This window comes from Solea solea, chromosome 17, assembly GCF_958295425.1.
Source record: "Solea solea chromosome 17, fSolSol10.1, whole genome shotgun sequence".
NCBI classification, from domain to species: Eukaryota; Metazoa; Chordata; class Actinopteri; order Pleuronectiformes; family Soleidae; genus Solea; species Solea solea.
Window position 1 is genome coordinate 9,891,245 of NC_081150.1, and position 16,771 is coordinate 9,908,015.

General features: G+C 42.7%; 1 protein-coding gene across 1 annotated transcript in view; it reads left to right on the plus strand.

Moving 5' to 3' along the window:
* Nucleotides 1–548: 548 nt before the first annotated feature.
* The window catches only part of sgk1 (serum/glucocorticoid regulated kinase 1), a 44,750-nt gene continuing 28,527 nt past the window's right edge, over nt 549–16,771 (plus strand). Inside the window, exons 1-2 of the mRNA XM_058613623.1 lie at nt 549–686; nt 4,885–5,124. Of these exons, the coding sequence (XP_058469606.1) occupies nt 564–686; nt 4,885–5,124 (363 nt within the window). The 5' untranslated portion in view covers nt 549–563. The remainder of the gene's footprint in view (nt 687–4,884; nt 5,125–16,771) is intronic.

Below are 16,771 nucleotides of genomic sequence, written 5' to 3' on the forward strand. Positions count from 1 at the left end.
CCTTTTGGTTTTGCACGCACTTTTGACAAATACTTGGACACATTGTGCCTAAAGGAATATGCTTACTCGTGTGTAGATCAACTTAACATGCACCAAAGTGTTTACAGAGATGCCTTGTGGGTGCAGCTGTAAACAGAGCTGTTTCCTGCATCTTCACAGCAACAGGAGCAGCAAACTTTCCCCCCATCCTCCTCCTCTCTCTCTCTCTTTCTCTCTCTGTGTGCATATTTTAATGTGCACCTTACATTTATATCCTGACACCTAGTTGTTAATCTTATTCTTATAGCAGCATCCTGCCTCTCTCCCTCATATGTTGGTCCATCTGCCTCCTCCACCTCCACCTCCTCTTGCTCTCTTCCTCGCATCCTCTTTTTTTTCCTCTCTCTCTCCCTCTCTCTCTCTCTCTGTCTCTCTCATTCGCTTTCCCGCACTCATCTCTGCGATAGCTGCAACGCTGTCCTCATGCCTTATTAGACAGCTCTCCCTCTGTCTTATTTATCATCCCTGCCAAGCTGTCCGTCACCCTGGGATCTACAGAGGCAAGCGGGGTGCCGGTGTCGGCCATGAAGCTGGTAAATGGGGGAGGAGGAGGAGGTAGCGGAGGAGGTGGAGGAGTTGGTGGAGGGGGAGAAAAGACTGCCTTTTCCTTCAAGAAGTGCTCAGCTTTCCAGTTTGTCAAGAGAAAGGTAAGTTTGAACCAGACACACACACAAACACACACACACTGCATTGACTTCCTTTCATTTGGACAGCTCAAAACAAAGCATCATCCCTAATCTTAATCATAACCAGTTAATGCCTTACCCTCGCCTTAACCTAACTACAATTCACAATTCAAATCTTAGCCCTAAACTCAACCAGTTGCTCAGGTTCTGCCTCATTAGGACCAGGTTTTGATCTCCATGAGGACTACTGGTCAGTGTTTATACCAGAAAAGGTCCTAAAGACCAAAGAGGGAACAAATAAAAGAGTAAACACACGCACACACAATGCGTGGTGTTCCCTTTCTTTTCCTCAGTGTGTGTATGTGTGTGTGTGTGTGTGTGTGTGTGTGTGTGTGGTGTGTGCGTGTGTGTGTGTGTGTGTGCGCCAGGGATGATGTCATCGTGGAAGCTGCGCGAACCAGCTGCAAGCTTTGGCTCCCTGCATGTGTATCTGTGCATGTCTGTTCTCTAAAACACCAAACAAGCATCGCAGAACCTACAAGTGTCTGTTCTGTAGAAACCGTGTGACATCATTTGAGGTTCAGCATCCACTCGGCCCCATTCTGCTTCAACCACTATCATTTCCTGGGAGATGTTAGTGGTTTGCATTCAGTTTCCTCCTTGGTTTGGTGCGTTTGTGCGCAGCAATATAATGATTAATAAAAATAGCTGAGTCGTAAAAAGGTATTTGCTCTAGAATAAAATGTGATTGCTCAAACTATTCTTCAGTACTTCACGCAGGGAGAATCCACTACTACAGCTGCAGAGGTTTCAAAGAGCATGTATCAACATTCATGACAGCTACATCATACGTTTAATATTACAGTTATTGGACAGTTTATTTATCTGACAGAGTTGCGGTCAAATTAAGAAACTCCACACCACAGGAGCTGGTAAAGAGGCACAACACGTTGTTGATGATCACATTACGTCTCTGACTGTGAGCCCTCGGGCTGTTTTCAGGCAAAGAAAGGAACTCATTAAGCCTTATTATTGACTCACTCACTTTCTAACAACCTATCAAGGCTGCAGTGAGACATGTTTTCAGTTCACATTGGATTCCCTACTTTTTAACGAGACATACAAATAGAGGAGCAACAAAGGAGTGAATCATGTACGCGTTGCAGGAGGATCATGGCTGTTTCTCAGCCAAGCACCTCGAGGTTGTCTTTGATCATCATCTAATTATAAAATCAATATATGAAATATTAACAAAGGCAAAAGTCCTATATGTTTTCCAGATGTTTGGGTTTTAAGTGCGCTAATGTGTAGTGTCTTGAGAGATAAAGAGGAACAAGTGTCTTTTTGAGTCCCTCGTGTATTAGTTGGGGAGAGAAAGAGACAGTTGGACGTGTGAGCTTCAGTGTCATTTATAATAAAATCCATGTCAGGGTCTGTTACACTCACTCAACAACATGTTCAACTTCAAACCCGAGTCCAATCACAAGAAAGCACAGAACAGCACGACTACAGGGAGCAACACAGAGGGAATGAGTAACATTACCTCGTACAGCTTGTGGAGGAGTGGTGGATTGATGCGTTCACTCACTAATAACCACATCGGCTCTGAGGATTTACCGGAACGTTATTATTTTGTTTACACACAGGGACAGTGTAATAAAATAAATACAGATTCAAATTGACACCACATATTTGTCCTTGGGGAATGGGATAAAAAACAACAACAAATTGATAAAAGTATTTTTTATTTTACAAACTTACTGAGAGAACTTGCACAAGTGAGTTCCCAGACCACTAAATAAAGTGAGTTGAATTGAAGCGATATTCTAATGCACTGTAAATATTTCCTCACTATCACCATATGTTGTTCTTCACACTATGGTTTGTCTGAGGTGTTGTGTTCATCACAGATGGTGTACAGTATGCTGTGGATCTCTGATGACTCGAATGGTGAATATGGACAGATTGTGAACACCCACACACACACACACACACACAGGCACATTCATTTCACTATTCCATAAATCGGGGGTCTCTCCGATGCGTAGCCCCCCAGCCAAAGATTCCGCCCCCTTTTAACGCTAACTGATTATTTGCCAACTAGTTGTCAATCAAACAATCATTCAAACTATTTTCACGAAAAAATGGGCAACAGAGTTTTGTTTCGCGAGTGTTAACGACAAGTAGCCACATACAGTGATACAGTGACATGGGGGCAGATAATAACGTAATAAAGTGAGAAGTGGATAAGCCATTAATATTTTAATTTAATAGAGATATACTAGAAAAAAATACATACAGAAAGACAAAATGCACATCTATCTATCTATCATCCATCCATCCATCCATCCATCCATCCGATTGCTATTCTGATATAAATCCTGCTTTCCCTCCCAACAGAGCACCACACACATACTTCAGTAAATCAGAGTAAATGGCTGCTGCTGTTTGAGGTTTATTCGTCCCTCTATTTGTGTCTAAATCAGTCTAATCACATAATGGGGAGAGCCGGGGTCCAGGCTGAGCTCTGTTTCATATAAATGAGTATGGGAAATGACGGAAGGAAGTATAAAATCAATGGCTCGGCGAGTGTGTTTGTTTTCGTCTGGGTATTGAGACTGTGTATTGGATTAGAAGCTACACATGAATAATTGCAAATGAAACAGTGAACATGTCGTCGTACCTCAAACTCGGCGCAGACCCTGTTAAATTGAATCACCGGTGTATAAGTGTAGCTCTGCCTGGAATTTTAAAGTGGGTCAAAAGAAAGACGGCACATTGCTGCTGCTGCTGCTGCTGAGAGCACAGCATGACTGTTGTGCGGGAGGTGAATGAGTGTGAAGCCTCAGATGACACATGTCATCAGTGTCATTGCTCAGGAGACACAAGTAAGGCAGTGTGACAGTGCACTGTTTGATCTAGCATCACATTTCTTTGTTCTTGGAATCTAAGGACACATTATTTATTTTTTTAATCTTATTTGATATAATGTCAATCACACATGCACTCGGTTCATGTTGACTGGGAATAAACGTGTGTTTTCCTTTTTTCGTGTGTGTGTTAGTGGATGTTTGTGTCAGGCTTGTTACTGTTTTCACCTGCTGGAGCATTTGGAGGTGTTTTTCAGAAGATGGGACAGGCCGTGACATGTTGTCAGGATACCCTTTGACTTAATCTGTGTGTGTACATGTCTTTAAGAGGTTAGCAGGTCTTCACAACTTTAAAGAACTTCTGGAAGGTCAGTTTTTAGGGTTAGAATTAACTTTAGTTACGGTAAGGGACTACAGAATTATGTCTCTGTGTGAGACAAGTGTGTGTGTGTGTGTGTGTGTGTGTGTGTGTGTGTGTGTCATAGCTGTCTGGACTACTGGTCCCATGGTGTGTGTTTGTTAAATTCCCATCTTGCGCAGCAGGATAGATTTCCACAAAGGGCCTCTTATGAAAATGTGTCTCCGTCCCTGACGCTCTCTCCTCTCGTTTCTCATGTGTCACTTTTTCTGTCTCCTCTCCGTGTTCACCACCTCTACCCCAAGTGCCCCCCCCCCCCCCCCCCCCCCTCCCACACACATACCTGCTATGTTGTTATCGTCACTACAGAGTAGGGAGTGAAGGGAACTCTGAGTCACGGGAGCAGCGATATGTCCACACATCGGGGCTTTGCGTGTATGCTGGTTTCTGGTTAGATGGTGTGAACACCTGTTAGTAACAAGATCGAAGAAGTGCTTACTGTGTGATGATCAATAATTATACCAAATATATCGATCGACCTCTGGAGAGAAGTGTTGACAAAAGCTAATAAATCTCAGTCAAGCTTATTTGCCGTTTGTGTGCCCTCAGCGTTTTACTGTGTCACCATTGTGCGACACAGTGTGTGTGCACATACATTGTGTGTCATTCTGCATGTGTTCCCACTCTGATTCATGTGCTCAAAGTGTCAAAGCGCAGATGCAGCGCGCTCCTCTTTGAAGCCCTTGTGTGTGTGTTTGTGTGTGTCATTTGGGCTGACAGGCATTGGGGATAACAAAAATCCTCCTCCTTCTCTGATCAAAGGTTGCAGATGGCACGGTTGACAGTTTACTGTATGTGCATGTGAGTGTGCATTTGTGTGTGATCATGAATAAATACATGTGTGCATAAGGAAACAAAGCAGAGATGAGATCAAACCTTTTTTTTATGATTTTCTTCATCGATTTTGACCTAATATCTGTTTCCCACGCAGGTACGAAGATGGATGCGGAACCCCAAGGTGAGCGTGGAGAAAGCCCAGGGGAAAGGCCTCCTCTGTCCATGTCCAAAGTGTCCACTGGCTGAGGACCTGTGGTACACGCACATCCCCTCGCCATATGGCTGCTGTCACTACACTGGCCAGCAGGGCGGCCAATACTACCACCATGAGCCGTGCTCGCCGTGTCCAGCCAGTGGCCAAACGGGCGGCCATGATAAAAGCAAGGGCTGTAAGGTAAAGAGAATGTGTGTGTGTGTGTGTGTCAATGACTACTGTGTGTTTGGAAAACATTAGGAAAATGTCTTCGCATGAAATGAATCATCACATAACAGGTTAACCACCGCCAGTAATAAGTAAATCTCCTTACTTTTGTCTTCTATAGTAAACATACAAATCTTAGTGATGAATAAAAACCGATTGAGGAGAATATGACCATATATAATCAGTGAATCTACTAGCACACTCCATAACAACACTTAAGTCATTCCACAGGCCTCCCTCTGTTTACCCATTAGTGCTCAGTGAAGAAAAATAAATTAGGTGCAAACATGACTCCAGACACGGTCTCTCTTCTCTCTCTAAGCTGTTCCTCACTTTTATTCTGTAACATAAACAGTAAAGCCTCTGGGGCTGTTCTCAAAGACCCTCACTGTGCCGCTCACCATGATGCTTCTGCAGGAGGCAGATCATCGACAGAGAGTAAGAATTATTTTTAAGTTGATTTTTCACTTGGAAGTGGAAGTCAGGTCTCATGGATATACAGATATACACACATACTCTGTCGTCCTTGGTTATGCAACTGCAAAAGCTGTCCCACTCCTTATCAATCATCAATTCATTGTCCCTCTTGTGTGTGTGTTAGTTTGTTTACCCAGTCCCAATCTAGCCTCAGGAGAGAATGAGTCATTGCCGTCCCAGCAAGGCGATGCTGTGTGTTTGCATGTGAGCGTGTGCAACACTGTGCAACACTGAGCTGTGTAGGAATATGAAGCAGACAGGACAGTGTAGTTTCTCATTACTCTAGTCTTTTTCCCAGCAGTCCTTCAGTTTTTATCCCATTTTGTTTCATTTTGGTCTCTGGTTTGCTTCCAGGCTGCTCTGCCTCACTCTCTATCTCTCCATCAATTCCACCTCTTGCCCTCATGGCCAATAGATCTGTTACTAATCTTACATTGGAGAAGACCCGTGTGCGTGTGTGTGTGTGTACTGAAATAATGGACATTGTGGTGCGGTGGGAGCAGGCTTGGTTCTTTAAAGAGGAGGGGGATGTCAATAACAATCCACTGTGGAGTTCAACAGGTTTTTAACCTGTAGTACCTTTCCATATCTCACATGTGAGCCAAGACTCAATTAATGATTGAAATGAAAAGTAACTCGATCACTGCACCAAAACCTTATCATGGGCTGAAATACAAATTCTTCCCGTATTTGATTTGTTTGTTTTTTTAGTGTTGCTAAATATTCCATGACAAAGTTCACCACTTAGACGTCACCGGGCTGCACTGTTCCCCACATTATGTGCCATGTCTTGGCACACTGTGTCCAAACACTGCACAACTCAGGCCCACAACGTTGATTTGTTATGCCCTCGGCGAGCGTGACGCTTGTTCAGCACATGGAGCAGTAACAGAAACATTTACCCTCACACACCAAAGACTAGACAAAGGCATGCAAATGAGCATCACTGTGAAATCTGTCAGCCCATCAAAGGGAAACCACATCAAAAAAGATGCTGTCTAGCTCTTTACACTGTTTGAATCCATAGACATCTATATTTATATTATAGGTAACTGATTGTTTCATTCATTTCTTCTGTTTTACATACAGTTTGCTTTTCAAAAATCACCTTAAATAATATATTTAAATGCTTGTTTGTTGATTGAAAGCTGGAATACAAACATCTTCAGGAAAGATGGAGGATAAGTCACTGAATCAAGAAGTGAGATGAAGCTCATGATCATTTCAAGTATACTTTCAAACCCAGACTGACATGAAAGCTTCTCACATGTTGCTCTTTAGTCTCTCCTTTTTATGTTGTGTTTAGTGTTTAGATGTATGCGATGTTGCCTTAAGTGCCCCTGTATTATTGTCGAGTATTCAGCTTTGGAACTGCTTACTGTAGCTTTTCCACTTTACACCCACTGTAACCAGCCGCTTCTTTGTGAGCAACTGCTAATCTGTACTTGGCAGCAAAAGGCTGTTGCAGTTGTTTGCTGCCAGAGGAGCTGCATCTAAACCACAAACCCAAACCCATAAATAATATATGAAGTCTGCAATATTTGAATTAATATTCGGAGATTTGTCGTACACACTTGTGTGTTGTACCCCCATAACCCCACCCCTCCAAAAAAAGCCCTGACAGATCGCTTTCCTCGTCCACTGCCTGATTAAAAATCTATCACAGCACCTTTCTTTCTTTCTTTTGCTCAACCTTGACCCAGTGTTTTGCATATCCTGCACCCTGGTGCCAAGCCTTTCAGAGCCAAACCTTAACGTAGGCCTGTATTTACTGAGTTGTTTGGCACTGATCTATTATATTATGAAAAGGGTGTAGTAGTAGTATTATTATTATTGTTGTTGTCGATGTCACCTGCATTTTTTTCTTCATGGGTACATGATGTCGGAGGACATAATGAACCAGGGAAAGATTGGTTTACTGTTAAGCAGAGGGGGGAAAAAAATGGGTGTTTTTGTATGGAAAACATACACAGAATAAAGAAAATAATAGCTGGAATTTAGAAATGGAGAAATGACTGTGCTGGGGATGAGGGCATAAAGAGAGGGAGAGAGAGATGTGAAGAGCTGAGAGGACAGTTTTATTAGAAGATAGAGGTGATGAGGTGAGAGCATCTGCCCCGGTGTCTGCGCGTGAACAGAAATCAAAGCATATAAATCCTCTTGATAAGGACGTCCTGTACTTTAACATGTACCCACCAGCAGACTCTCTCTCGTACACACACACACACACACACACACACACATAACACCATGCCTGTACTGTCCTCGAGAAATGAAAACCTTTGCTGACTTCTCGTTGTCCTGCCATACTATCTCTTGTCATAATCTCTTTTTTAACCCACAATCACACATCTCACAAACCACAGCAAAGTAAATAGTTTGTACCTGGAGTTACCAAATGGACAACCAGTGCTTTATTTTACATACTACGTCATACTATGTCCTGATAACTGCGGTGCTTTTTCAGCATCAGACATATTACCCCGGAAGGGTCGTCATCTATCACAATGCTGACATATAGAGACAAAAACCAATCACACCTACAGACAATTTAATCTCACGTTTTTGGACTGTGGGAAGCAAAAACCCACTCAGACGCAAACTCAGTACCGTCTTGCTGTGGGTTGCAAACTGCCCCTTCACTGTGCTGTTATTAAGAAAACACCACCAACAAAAACAGGAAGGTTCCTAAAGGATCTCAGTGGGATTGCAAAGGCCAACACTGTGGTTTTTAATGTGTATTCTTTTCTTTATCTGTTGTGAGGACTCATCTGCTCTCAGTTGGGAAACTGTTGTTTCCATGATTTGGTGATTTGGAAGATATAAACGAAGGTTTAGAGCCGTAAACAGCACGTCATGTGGTTACAGTGAGATTTTGTTTTTCTTTTCTTTGGACGTCTCCCTCCGTACGGGTCGTTACAGCAGATTGTCTGCTTTTTTTTTCAGTGATCCAGTGAAATTTAATCTGGCAGAGATGTTATTTATCCAGGCTTGGCACCAGCACTGTACTGGATGTGCCCGCCCACGACTGGGGTCAATTTAAAGCGTCCAATTAAGCCAATCAATGGATAGCAATGGGGATGGAGCACCTTGCTGTTGGGATTCGAACCTACAAGCCAAGTTCCCTTTCCACTATAGGCCATGTTGCTGCCCTGGTTACAGTGAGACAAGTAAGAAGTGTCAATCTCACGGAATCTAAACTTTAGTTTATTAAGTCTGTATGGCCAGATTTGGCTGAACTATGACTCAGGAGAAGAAAGACATGGGCGCAATGAGGGAAGTGTGTGTGTGTGTGTGTGTATGTGTCACAGGCGCCGCTCAAACTCCACCTGCTGACCGTGTTGATTACACTGCTAAATAAGCTGATGAATCTGCAAATATTAACTTTCTTATTGTTAGAACACCTGCGTCACTCACCTTGCCTCACCTGCAGCAGCGTTTCTTCCTCTGCTCTGCACTCACGGACTCATACAGTTTTAAAATGAATCCCTTCTTAATTGCAACTTGTCATTCGAACTTTCATCCTAGTATAGGAACCCAACTAAATATTATATAAGCTCAGAGCCATTATATAAGCTGCTTACAGGCATTTTTCCATTTCCTTATAGTCCGGTCAGGTGATAGTGTTAATCAGTATGTGTTTCCAGTATTTGTTGAAACCTTAAGTCATGATAGACTGCCTCTCTCTCTCGCTCTCTCTCTCTGGCTGTTTGTGTTCTCGGTTTAAAACTAATTCATGCTGGAGAAAAACAGCTAGAGGTGAGAGAAGGAAGGGAAGGGTGAAGGTTGTGGGTTAAGAAAAACATCTAAGGAGATGGGAGTAACTAAGTGTATCCAACAGTGATCTTCTTTTTTTTTCTGCATTCTTTGAAAACGTGGCCGACTATTGATTAGATCTCAGATCAAAGTGGTGGTATAAAGTGAAAAGAAAGAAACACAGCATCTAGGAATTCGCCAAGCTGCAGGAAAAAAAAGAAAAACCTCTTACCTCATCTGTCCAAAAGTTTAAACTCGTCTTGTTAATGTTTCGTTAGAGTCGGGAGGAGTTGAAGTATGATTATTCTGCACCTTCGACCTGGCAGTAAGAGACGCCAGGTCAGAACATCAGTGGGTCACTGGGGTTTTAATCGTTTTTTACACTATTCTGATCTCTGCAAATGATGATCTGTGGCAAATCCACCTTAATGTCAAGGCCCTGCACCCAAAAGCTCTGACTGAGTTGGTGAATGAGACCATGAAGAGGCTTCTTTCATTCAAAGATCCTCTCAAGTGACCGGTCAGGCAGACTTTACTGTAAAAAAAAGAAGAAGAAGACATAATTGCACCTTACTGTGACTGTATATCATTTTTAACATTTCCTTCTGTTACGGTACATTAGGTTTCCTCTGCAATGTTCCGTAGAGATTACATTAAATGCTGGACTCTGCACTTTTCCTGAAGTAGCTGTCACCTCTTAATAGAGCTAATGGTTAATTTCTTGTCCGTCATAGTCAAAGGTCACCGCGCTACAGTACGGGTGACCTTTTACTGGCATTGACGTATTCAAGACAAGCCGTGAACTCTGGACCGCAGGAAACTCCCACACATTTGCGACTGTAGACAGTAAATGAAAGCGGAGGAGAAAAAAAAAAAATAAGATCAGCACATTTTTGTTTTCATAAACACTCACATCTCACACATTACAAACTATATTACATACTCCACTCCAAAGTTCTGCAATCTACAAAGTGACAACATCTCTCTCTCTCTCCCTCTATTGCAGGGTTAGTGGTGGCCTGAATTTTATAATAAGTGATATTTTTTGTCAGTACTGATCAATGATTTCTTTATAACCTTTCAGTGTAATGTAAATTAAGTGATCTGAGTGAGAGATAGGCTCCAGCCTTTGTTAAAATCTGGCTGGTGACATGGAGACTTTGACCGATCACTTTGACCGAGTCTGAAGTCTAGCGATCATTATCAGTACAGTTAGAGAGATTTCCTCTTGTCATCCGTCAAGTGTGAAACGATCCAACGACCGTCGCACAGAGAGCAGCGAGCCGCGAAACATAAGCACTTTAACTCTCTGCAGATGAACTCAGCAAGCAAACATTTTTCCAGCAATCCTGCAGCGTCACATGTATGTACAGTATGTGTGTGTGTTCCTAATAAAGTGAACACTGGTGCCTCTGTGGGTCTTTCCCCTCCTCTTGCCACATAATAGATGTATCCTCTATGAATTACATTAAAGTCAAAGCAGTTCTTAACCAGCACTGGGAATAAAAGGAATTAAGATGAACAACCTACAAGATCCAATTATATTTAATACAAAGCGCACCGGGAGCCAAAATCCCTTTTCAGGTTGTTGGCTCGTCGCACCAACACCAGTGCTTCTCATTACAAACTCCTGCTCGTGCTCTTTAGAATAGTTTGACTCGAACTTCACAATTACCAGTGAGTGTTTGTACAAAGCCGGTTTCTCCATTGCAAACTTGATATTTTAGTGCCATCAGCACTTACAGACTCGCCTAATTTAAAATATCCAAACAGCAAATTTACATGAAGAAATGTGGAAAAAAAAGCTCAGCTACCGATTTTTCAGGTTGTACTTAGCAATGGAAAACTGCTAATCCTTAGCCGGGCTTTTGTTCCAAAGCCAATTACTCGGGCAGTGGAAGAATGTAGTCGCACTAATACACTTGGAAGTGCTTTTCTTGCAGTATCTTTCCTCTTTGCTCACAGTAATGCATACAGTACACATCCCAGAATGGCACAGTTGTTTTAATTGCAACTGTGGGTGCTTTTCCTCTGCCAAAAATGGATAAACGAGCATATAAAGGTACGACTTAAAACCTTGGCAGAGGTTTGCTAAATTATTTGTTGTTGTACAGCAACAACCACCAAATAAATACACACACACACACACACACCCTTCTTTGCATTGACTTTTTGCTGTTTTGGAAACAAAAGGGGACACCTTTGATTTTGAGTCTGATTCTATGGAATTTTTGGGAATTATATATTCCTATATCTAATCTGAGAACCCGATTAATCCCATCTTCCATGTTGAAGTGAATCCAAAAGACATCTGAATCTCAGCAGCACCACAACAACTCTGCTGTGTCACATTATTAGGGTTCGAGCAACAAGGTTGCAAGAAACCTATTGAAACTGGAAGGATTATTAGGGTTCGAGCAACAAGGTTGCAAGAAACCTATTGAAACTGAAAGGATTATTATTATTAGGGTTCGAGCAACAAGGTTGCAAGAACCCTATTGAAATGCAAAAGATTATTAGGGTTCGAGCAACAAGGTTGCAAGAACCCTATTGAAACTGGAAGGATTATTATTATTATTATTATTATTATTATTATTATTATTATTCTTATTATTCCTTAAAGTAAATCGCCTTTTTGAGGCCTTTCCCATACCCCAAAACTCACAGATTTTTGTGACCGCATCAATCGTGGTGTAAATTTACGTCTGAAAAAGGTTCGGGGAATGTGCGTCAAAAATTGAATGTGGGAGGGGCCAATAAGTGCGGCGCCACCTGTCCAAATTCACCATGACCAACACAATTATCGCACATTCACGAAATTCGGTACACATGTGTAGAAGGTCGGGATGAAGAAAAAATTACATTATGACCATGATCCAAACCCAACAGGAAATCCGCCATCTTGGGTTGATTGGCGATTTTTTGGCAATTTTGGCGAATTCGCAGCAATGGTATTTGAACTAACTCCTCCTAGAGTTTTCGTGCGATCACCTTCAAACTTGGTGAGGTCCCTGTGGACCAGTTGAGGAGCTCACGGTATCAAAAGTGTTTTCAAATGTCGCACGGCGCACGAGATAGGGGGCGGCAAAGTTCGTGATGATTCTGATGTTTCGCATCAGAAAAACAAAACTCTTATAACTTTGCGATGGAAGGTCCAATCCGAACCAAACTTGCTATGATTGATGATGGGCCATGGCTGAAGACGTCTATGAAAAAACGGTGAAGTTTGAAAACAGCGCCTCCTTGTGGTGAAAGAAAATACACAAAAAAAAAGTTTTTTTACGATTTCGGGAATAACTTTTACACAGATAATCGTACCGCACTCAAAATTGGTGACAACAGTCAAAACACATGGTAGATGATGCGTGATCAATATGACGACAAATCGTTTAACGGTGTTGCCATGGCAACGACGCAAAGTCGGATTTTTGGGACAAAAAATCAAACTGCTACAACTTCGTGAATCCTGGTCCGATCTGAACCAAACTTGCTAGGATTGATGATAGTCCGGCCCTAAAGACGTCTATATGAAAATATTAAATTTCGAAAACAGCGCCCCCTGGTGACAGCAGACAATATGACAGCTTGTATTTCAATTATCTCCTCCTAGAGCTTTTGTGCGATCACCTTCAAACTTGGTGAGATCAATGTGGACGAGTTGAGCATCAAAAGTTATCAAAAGCTTTTTAAAATATTGTATGGCGTACGAGATAGGGGGCGCCAAAATTGGAGATAATAATAATTTTTCATAACAGACAATGAAACTCTTATAACTTCGCGATGGAAGGTCTGATCCCAACCAAACTTGCTATAGTTGATGATGGTTAGTTGCTGAAGACGACTATGTTGCTGAAACGGTACATCTTGAAAACAGCGCCTCCTGGTGGTGGTAGAAAATTCTAAAAAAACAAACTGTTACAACTTTGCCAATCCTGGTCCGATCTGAACCAAACTTGCAAGGATTGATGACAGTCCGGCCCTGAACACGTCTATATGAAAATATTCATTTTGAAATACAGCGCCCCCTGGTGACAGCAGACAGAATTACATTTATAGTTTTGGATGCTGCTCCAACAGGGATTGTTGTATCCACTTGAAACATAGTATGTGGGACCCCAGACCCTTCCTCAACATGTCCGTAAAAGGTCACCTCCCTACAGGAAGTGGAACGCCCAAAACAGGAAGTAAAGTCTTACATTGTCCGATTGACACGAAACTGGATATGTGAGTTACGGGACCTTCCCTGAACATGTTTCCGGAGACGAACAGGAAGTCGGCCATTTTAAACAGGAAGTGCTCTCTAACTTTGCTGTACGTTGTCCGATTTGCACAAAACCTAATATGTGAGTTACGGGACCTTCCCTGAATATGTTTACGGAGACGCCGTTGACCGAACAGGAAGTCGGCCATTTTAAACAGGAAGTGCCTTCTAACTTTGCCGTACGTTGTCCGATCTGCACAAAACCTTATATGTGACACCAGGGACCTGTCCTGAGCATGTCCGTAAAAGGTCACCTCCCTACAGGAAGTGGAACGCCCGAAACAGGAAGTAAAGTCTTACATTGTCCGATTGACATGAAACTAGATATGTGAGTTACGGGACCTTCCCTGAACATGTTGCCGGAGACAAACAGGAAGTCGGCCATTTTAAACAGGAAGTGCCCTCTAACTTTGCCGTACGTTGTCCGATTTGCACGAAACCTTTTATGTGACACCAGGGACCTGTCCTGAGCATGTCTGCAAGAGATGACCTCCTAACAGGAAGTGGAATGTCCGAAACAGGAAGTAAACTCTAAGATTATCCGATCTGCACAAAACTTGATATGTAAGACAAGGGAAGTTCCCTGAACATGTTTACGGACATGCACTTGACCGAACAGGAAGTCTGCCATTTTAAACAGGAAGTGCCCTATAACTTTGCCATACATTGCCCGATCCCCCCCGAAATTTGGATCGACATGCGTGGGGACGCCGCTGAAAATAACTAGTACTGAAAATAACTAGTACTGAAAATAACTAGTACCGCGCGCGGTGAATGAACGGGTGAGAGCGCGAGGCACGCGGGGAGCCGTGGCACACGGCGACCCGCGTGGGTCGGCTCGAACCCGTTCAGAACCGCGCGCGGTACTAGTTATTATTATTATTATTATTATTATTATTCCTAAAAGTAAATCGCATTTTTGAGGCCTTTCCCATACCCCAAAACTCACAGATTTTTGTGACCGCATCAATCCTGGTGTAAATTTACGTCTGAAAGTCGTTCGGGGAAAATGCGTGGAAAATTGGAAGTGGGAGGGGCTAAAAAGTCACGCAAAAAACTTCTATTAGGTCAACTCATGTCGGGTTTAACGTACGTGAACGAAACTTGGTACACACGTTCATTAGGTGGGGACGGTCAAAAAAGTCGATGACGACTTTCCCGTGAAACCTACAGGAAGTCCGCCATCTTGGGTTGATTGGCCATTTTTGGGCGATTTTGGCGAATTCGCAGCAATGGTATTTGAACTATCTCCTCCTAGAGTTTTCGTGCGATCACCTTCAAACTTGGTGAGGTCCCTGTGGACCAGTTGAGGAGCTCACGGTATCAAAAGTTTTTTCAAATGTCGCACGGCGCACGAGATAGGGGGCGGCAAAGTTCGTGATGATTCTGATGTTTCGCATCAGAAAAACAAAACTCTTATAACTTTGCGATGGAAGGTCCAATCTGAACCAAACTTGCTATGATTGATGATGGGCCATGGCTGAAGACGTCTATGAAAAAACGGTGAAGTTTGAAAACAGCGCCTCCTTGTGGTGAAAGAAAATACACAAAAAAAAAGTTTTTTTACGATTTCGGGAATAACTTTTACACAGATAATCGTACCGCACTCAAAATTGGTGACAACAGTCAAAACACATGGTAGATGATGCGTGATCAATATGACGACAAATCGATTAACGGTGTTGCCATGGCAACGACGCAAAGTCGGATTTTTGGGACAAAAAATCAAACTGCTACAACTTCGTGAATCCTGGTCCGATCTGAACCAAACTTGCTAGGATTGATGATAGTCCGGCCCTAAAGACGTCTATATGAAAATATTCAATTTCGAAAACAGCGCCCCCTGGTGACAGCAGACAATATGACAGCTTGTATTTCAATTATCTCCTCCTAGAGCTTTTGTGCGATCACCTTCAAACTTGGTGAGATCAATGTGGACGAGTTGAGCATCAGAAGTTATCAAAAGCTTTTTAAAATATTGTATGGCGTACGAGATAGGGGGCGCCAAAATTGGAGATAATAATAATTTTTCAATACAGACAATGAAACTCTTATAACTTCGCGATGGAAGGTCTGATCCCAACCAAACTTGCTATAGTTGATGATGGTTAGTTGCTGAAGACGACTATGTTGCTGAAACGGTACATTTTGAAAACAGCACCTCCTGGTGGTGGTAGAAAATTCTAAAAAAACAAACTGTTACAACTTTGCCAATCCTGGTCCGATCTGAACCAAACTTGCAAGGATTGATGACAGTCCGGCCCTGAACACGTCTATATGAAAATATTAATTCTCAAATACAGCGCCCCCTGGTGACAGCAGACAGAATTACATTTATAGTTTTTGATGCTGCTCCAACAGGGATTGTTGTATCCACTTGAAACTTAGTATGTGGGACCCCAGACCCTTCCTCAACATGTCCGTAAAAGGTCACCTCCCTACAGGAAGTGGAACGCCCGAAACAGGAAGTAAAGTCTTAAATTGTCCGATTGACACGAAACTAGATATGTGAGTTACTGGACCTTCCCTGAACATGTTTACGGAGACGCCGTTGACCGAACAGGAAGTCGGCCATTTTAAACAGGAAGTGCCCTCTAACTTTGCCGTACGTTGTCCGATCTGCACAAAAACTTATATGTGACACCAGGGACCTGTCCTGAGCATGTCCGTAAAAGGTCACCTCCCTACAGGAAGTGGAACGCCCGAAACAGGAAGTAAAGTCTTACATTGTCCGATTGACACAAAACTAGATATGTGAGTTACAGGACCTTCCCTGAACATGTTTCCAGAGACGAACAGGAAGTTGGCCATTTTAAACAGGAAGTGCCCTCTAACTTTGCCGTACGTTGTCCGATTTGCACGAAACCTTATATGTGACACCAGGGACCTGTCCTGAGCATGTCGGCAAAAGATGACCTCCCAACAGGAAGTGGAATGACCGAAACAGGAAGTAAGTTCTAAGATTGTCCGATTTGAACAAAACTTGATATGTAAGACAAGGGAAGTTCCCTGAACACGTTTACGGACACGCACTTGACCGAACAGGAAGTCTGCCATTTTAAACAGGAAGTGCGCTATAACTTTGCCATGCGTTGCCCGATCCCCCTCGAAATTTGGAACGACATG